General features: G+C 36.2%; 1 protein-coding gene across 1 annotated transcript; it reads left to right on the top strand.

Annotated features, from left to right (window-relative positions):
• Positions 1-841: 841 nt before the first annotated feature.
• LOC110675606 lies at positions 842-1821 on the top strand. The gene is made up of 2 exons (XM_021841033.1): positions 842-1041; positions 1100-1821. The coding sequence occupies exons 1-2, from the start codon at positions 983-985 to the stop codon at positions 1812-1814; spliced, it is 774 nt and encodes a 257-aa protein (XP_021696725.1). The 5' UTR covers positions 842-982; the 3' UTR covers positions 1815-1821.
• Positions 1822-7141: the final 5320 nt, after the last annotated feature.

Genomic DNA, 7141 nt, shown 5'->3' on the forward strand with positions numbered 1-7141 from the left:
AAAGTTGAATATTAAAATGATAACAAATCTTGTTACCTGGTTATCATCATTTGATAACTGACTTTGTTATCAACTTGGCTGAATTAACAGCCAACATAACAAAAATGAGAACTAAAATTTGCTCGGCGTATAACATATTAATAGCAAATTATGTTATCATTGAGTTCAAGTTGATAACTAAATTTGCATCATCATATATTTTTGAATTTTATGGTCATACATCAAGGAAATTTTTTTAGAGATGACTGTTTTGGATTAAAATAAAGCTTCAAATAAGTTTACAAAATTTGGTATGACGAAAAGTCAACTTTATTTAATAAAAAACACTTTATAAAAACGTTATGGAAGAGATGGGTGATAACATATTTTGTTATCAACCTGTTATCAAACATGTCTGTCATGGATACTATGATAACAAATGTTGTTATCATTCGGTTATCATTGATAACAGAATATCAAAATGATAACAGCGATAATGAAAGTTGTTATCAATTTGATATCATCCAGTTATCCGACTTTGCTCGGGTATTCGGTACCATTATACATTATCCACATTTCAACTTTTTTCCAACAAAAACAAATGTTTTATTTTGCATCTAGCGCAAAAAGTTTTTTGACAGAATTAAATATGTGAAAATGCTGTTAAATTAGCGATGAATGGAGTCCTTACGGTATTCGATTGTTCTAATATCTTTTTTTTTCACCATTACTTACTGATAGCCAATCTTAGCCACTGATACACCAGATTGGGAACATCTGTCCCATTGAGCGAGTTTGTAGCATTTTTCTTTCTTTGCGCGAGGCACAACAGTTGGCGATTGGAGCTCAATCATGCGTTGATGTACTTTAGTCGGCATGAGACCGTAAACCCTAAACATCTTTTTTTGGCCGTCTTTAGATCTACTCATTAACGGAAGGGCAGCGTTCGCAGGTGGATCGTTTCAGTCTGGAATCAGAATTGATCGTGTGTGGCAGAAGCAACATGTGGCGGAGTTTGGTACTTTTGCTTGCTTTGAGCATTGCAGATTTGAGCGCGAGACGGTGATAAATTGTTAGTTATATTTTAGTAATTAGTTATTAAGGTTTGTGCTTTTTCTAGTGTCCCGGAAAATACTTTGCGTGCTCCGCCTAATATGCATTATTGGAAGAATCGGCGTGATTACTCATCGATTCCGCTAAGACGATACGTGGATCATAATAACGGTGATGAATGCAAATGTATCAACCAATTGCGCCTTTTAAGGAATCCAAAAGTGAGAGCGGTAATTAGAAGAAGTGACATTACAGCTGCAGAATCTGAAGAAATGATTGAAAACTATATCGAAGACTATTTGCTTCGATTGTACTTGAATCGAGATTTTGTCCGACCACCACCCTTCAAAAAGAGCGCCAAAGCCAAATCGCGCACAGAGAAACAAGTTCAACGACTGCCGGCTTTCCAGCATGAAAAAGCCGAATATTCCGATGAGGAAAATTTCAGGATGTCACATAACAGTCGATTCTACAGCCAAGAACCTGTCCCGGGTCAGCTTTTGTATCCACCAGTGTCTCCGAAATTCCAGCCAATGGCAAAATCGTATGTCAATCCATATGTTAGTGGTATGACGAAACCCCGGTACGTTTCGTCCATGCTGATTCCCCATTTCCTGAATCAAACTATTGCGAAACCGAACGAAACGGTGCGAAACATTCTACGATTAAACTCATCGGAAACGGAAAACCATTCTGTGGCGCCCAAACGAATTCGGTATGGTAAAAATTCGGGTTATATAAACATGCAGAGCTACAATAAAAGTGAGACTGTTTCAGTGTAGTAGTATATTTAGAAATCTAGTTACTAAAGCCAGTTGGAATAGATATATCACAGCCACAAAACATATATTTTACCGTCAATTTGATAATTTACTATTGGGTACAGCAGGAGGAGTTAATCATCAATATTATCTTCCTTTTCCTGATCAGCTTTGGTTGTCGTATCATTAGCTGTTGTTTCAATTAGCCAAGTATTAACATAACGGGCTGCCTGTTCTGGTGGTAAAAGTCAGACCCCTAACTCATGGTGTGCTACATACTTACAGTGCCTAGGAATTAATGGTTAGGGGCTCTACATAAAACCTAATCGCAAACAGAGCCTGTGGAGTACCAGGGAGCCCTCCACAGCAGTATGGCCTTCCTGCGCTAATCGCAATGGTGCAGATGACTTTGTGTTTCTTTGAGATTATCTTTGAGATCTTCAGTCTCAGTCCTGAGGCTAAAGGTGGGATTATGAATATGTTGTTATTTAATTCAAATTTTTATGTTTATGGTATCACATTATGCGTTTTACATAGTGTATTCTGTGTTTTTTTGCCGTTAGCGATTTTTAAAAGATATCGCAATGCAAACGAAAGACCATTTGGTAACAATACAATAATATTGAAACTGTTTCAGTGTAACAAAATTTGTTAAACAAGTCACTAATGCCAGTTCGAATAAGTATATCACAACTATAGAACATATACTTTGCCGTCAATTTAAAAATTTTCATATTCTGGGTAGCAAAGTACAGATAAATACCGTGTTTTCAGAAAATCTGATAACTGATGCCTAATCAAACCCATGTGAAGAAAATCCCTTTTCCGGATGAAATTGCCTATCAGATCACTCAGGTGAACAAAAAAGGCAGCAAAGCGTTCTACGATGTGTAATGTAATTTTCCCTCAGCTTTTAACTCATCTTCGGTCAAGGTAATCAGTTTTTCCATCGAGGCCCAACGGCTTATCGTTTCGTCCTCCCATTTGCGACTGTTGGTTTCTCCGTCGAGGATGAGTGAAGAAAAAACCCACTAGATCCTTTCCTTCTCTGATATAGGTTCGTCTACCCACAGTTTGCACACGGTCCGGCTTTTTGACGTTGGATAACGTCTTACGGCAACATACTGGGGTACAATTTCGAAAAACGAAAAATCGCTCGCGTCACGAAAAGTGGTTAGATTTTGACTGTTAATAACTTACTAACGCCCGCATAAATTTTCAAGATTCTTGCACCAATCGATTGCAAATCTTTCTACGAATCTACTCAAATAATGAAAACTATTGATTTTCATGACTAAACTATTGAAAAATAGGTAAATATCGAGGCATGTCTTATTTTTCATAGAAAAGCACATTTTTCTTGCTGTTATAAGGTTTTGACGTTTTGAAGTTTACATGTGCCGTAATTTCGAGTGAAATTGATCATTTTTCATGGTTTTTCGTGTCTGTTTTCAATCATGTTGAAAATGCCAAACAACTGAATACAAGTACGACGGTCAACCTCTTTGGCTCATGTGCCAAAATGTTATAACAAATGTGGTTTTAGTGCTAAAAATCATCCCTTAAATAGAAAATCGGGAAATCCCATTTCGGGGTGAAATTGATCACTTGTCAATGCGATTATTGTTATTTTTTGAAACGACTCTACATAATGAATATGAGCTCCCTGAATTCGAATATTCTTGCAAAATGCTTAATAATGCAATATGTAAAGAAATAATGAATAGTTAATTTCTATAATTGTGATAAAAACGCCTAGATGTAGGCAATTTCTTAAGGAAAAACCTGATATCCAACAGAAATTTAATTATTTCAACCGTATGAGCTAATTGGTACCAGTTTAGAAGATGAAATCGGGCTCGGGGATATATTTTAAGCATCCTTACAAACTTTACTTACAGTGACCCCACAGTTATGGATCAACTAAGGGTCATTTTTCATTTTGTACCTAGAGGACCTAGATCGTTCGTAAATCTGCGTAAGAATTTCTGTACTTGTGTGCTACTTTTCTCCGAATACTCATAGTTTTTATAACGTCATACATTTCGGGGTGGTAAATAAATTGGTGATTCGTTTTGCACCCTTCTTTATTTGATTTATGGATCGAGGATGTTGTTCGTTACCACTGAGATAATTAAGAGGACCTGGGAACCCAAAACGATGGGGTAAACAGATAAGAAGCACCCGAAACCGATCAATATAAGCTCTACAGTATGGCGTGATTCTAAGCTGTAGCCATCAAAATATCATATTATTTTTAAAACGAGTATGTTTTTAAATATCAATGATCTTGATGGAACAGCCTGGATAATAATAATCTGGATAATCTTCTTAAGACTACCAGAATCCTCTTTTTCCATTATGTTCAGGATTTTCATGCATTTCTTTTAGGATGTTAATTACAAATTTATTCCAGTATTTCTTTACAAATTCTCCCAATAAAGATGGTGCACTTGAATTTATTTGTCTTAAATTTGTGTATGAATATTTCTATGATGAAGTTTGGTTGAAATACCAATAAAGTTGATTGTATTGAAATCGCTAATTTTTAATATTCTTCTTTTTCTTCTTTTTGGCATTAACGTCCTCACTGGGACAGAGCCTGCTTCTCAGCTTTGTATTCTTATGAGCACTTCCACTGTAATTAACTGAGAGCTTTCTTTGCCAATCTTGCCATTTTTGCATTCGTATATCGTGTGGCAGGTACGATTATACTCTATGCCAAGGGAAGTCAAGGAAATTTCCATTACGAAAAGATCCTGGATCGACCGGGAATCGAACCCAGACACCTTCAGCATGGCTTTGCTTTGTAGCTGCGGACTCTGACCACTCGGCTAAGGAAGGCCCCAATTTTAAATATTACAATTGTTATTTTTTCTCTATCTAGTTTGCTGAATGGATTTGAATTTAGCGAATAATTACGGAAATCCTTAACACATTGAGGTATTTTGTTGATCATATTCACTGAAATCTGTTTCTGAACCACGAAAAATTTAAAGAAAATCCTCTAATATAGCAAAATTTCTTTTTAATATATTTTGAACTATTACTCATTGCTGTTAAATTTATCAATCTGAACTAGTTTAAGGTTTAAACAATATCAAAAGTACTACAAATCAAATTTAACCAAATTATGTAAATTAAACAGAAAATAAGTTAGTTTAATCTGTTTTCCAAATGATTTTTAAGCGCAACGGTAAATCAAACTATCATTCGTCAGATTATCCTGACATTTCAGTCAGTAATTAATATCAAAATTTAAAATTCTGGATATTAATGTTTCGTTTTACCACAACCACTGAGGAAAACAAATTAAAAACTGAAGGGGGGGGGTGTGCATGATATGCTACGTATTTTCCTAGGAGGGGTTTCAGCGTTTGTGACGAAATGCTACGAGGGGAGAGGGGGGTGTAAAAAATCAGAAAAAAAGTAAGAGGTTGTTTCCGAGATACAACCGCCAAGTTGACGTTGGATAACGTTAGCTTCATCTATTTCCTGGCTCGAGACCGGCACAAACTTATGAGAGATTTCTACTGATAAAAATCCAATCAATTTTCATATTATTTGTTGCATGTCAATTCCGTCCTATTGTGGACATTGTGTGTTAGCACAGAAAATCTGTCGTGTAAGTTTGGTTCGGATAACACTTCAACACCGATAGACCGTTATACTCGAAGAAGTTCCGCACCATGAAGAACTTTTTCTGCTTCGTAGTGGTATCCGGAGAAATGTAGAGACAAATCTGCGATTCCAGAGCTCGGCCGTCATGGTCCTGCAGGAAGCGAATGGCCTATCTGATCGGTTTGTTTAGGATTACCAACCTGTGCGCGATCCAAGCCAAGCGTGTCAGCATCATACCGAAGGACATCCAACTGACTCGTCGTATCCGTGGAGAACGCGCTTAAATTGAATTGCAGCACAATTTCCAACAAAACGGGTCATTCGATGTAAAAGAGTTACAACCAGAGACACTTCATCTATAACTATTAATTGATTTATTAATTTATTTATCAATTATATTGTTGGTTGATTAGTTTTCTAGTTAGCTGTTGCTGATTAGTTTTAGCTCTTTGTTTGACAAATTGATACTCTGATCGCTCTAGCATGCATTTGCATGTAGGTAGCGACGATGACAACGGAATTTTTCAAAGTACAGTCACCCCACAATTATGGATAGCACACAGGTATGGATCAGAGTTGGAATAAAACGGGAATATCTCATCAAATACAGGTGCAATTTAGCAGAACACATTTTACCTACGTTAACCATAAATCTGTACAGCATCGTAATCAATCATAATATGCTTAAGTATATTTTTTCCGTCCGTATGAAATAAAATGTCAACCGTATTCCCAGAAGCGTTGATTCATATCTTTGGGGCATTGAAACCCATACCACAGTTATGAATCAAAGATAAGACGATTCCGAAAGAAACGCCAAAACGTATGCTTTCACTAACACACCATTCGTTTACTTCGCAGATAAATTGCTGTTATAGTGTTTTGATCCATAATATGAGTCGATTTGATCCATAAGGGGCCGTCCACAAATGACGTAGCATTTTTTTCTGATTTTTTACACCCCCCTCTCCCCTCGTAGCATTTCGTCACAAACGCTGAAACCCCTCCTAGGAAAATACGTAGCATATCATGCACACACCCCCCCCCCTTCAGTTTTTAATTTGTTTTCCTCAGTGGTTGTGGTAAAACGAAACATTAATATCCAGAATTTTAAATTTTGATATTAATTACTGACTGAAATGTCAGGATAATCTGACGAATGATAGTTTGATTTACCGTTGCGCTTAAAAATCATTTGGAAAACAGATTAAACTAACTTATTTTCTGTTTAATTTACATAATTTGGTTAAATTTGATTTGTAGTACTTTTGATATTGTTTAAACCTTAAACTAGTTCAGATTGATAAATTTAACAGCAATGAGTAATAGTTCAAAATATATTAAAAAGAAATTTTGCTATATTAGAGGATTTTCTTTAAATTTTTCGTGGTTCAGAAACAGATTTCAGTGAATATGATCAACAAAATACCTCAATGTGTTAAGGATTTCCGTAATTATTCGCTAAATTCAAATCCATTCAGCAAACTAGATAGAGAAAAAATAACAATTGTAATATTTAAAATTGGGGCCTTCCTTAGCCGAGTGGTCAGAGTCCGCAGCTACAAAGCAAAGCCATGCTGAAGGTGTCTGGGTTCGATTCCCGGTCGATCCAGGATCTTTTCGTAATGGAAATTTCCTTGACTTCCCTTGGCATAGAGTATAATCGTACCTGCCACACGATATACGAATGCAAAAATGGCAAGATTGGCAAAGAAAGCTCTCAGTTA

Source organism: Aedes aegypti, chromosome 2 (genome assembly GCF_002204515.2).
Source record: "Aedes aegypti strain LVP_AGWG chromosome 2, AaegL5.0 Primary Assembly, whole genome shotgun sequence".
Taxonomy (NCBI): domain Eukaryota; kingdom Metazoa; phylum Arthropoda; class Insecta; order Diptera; family Culicidae; genus Aedes; species Aedes aegypti.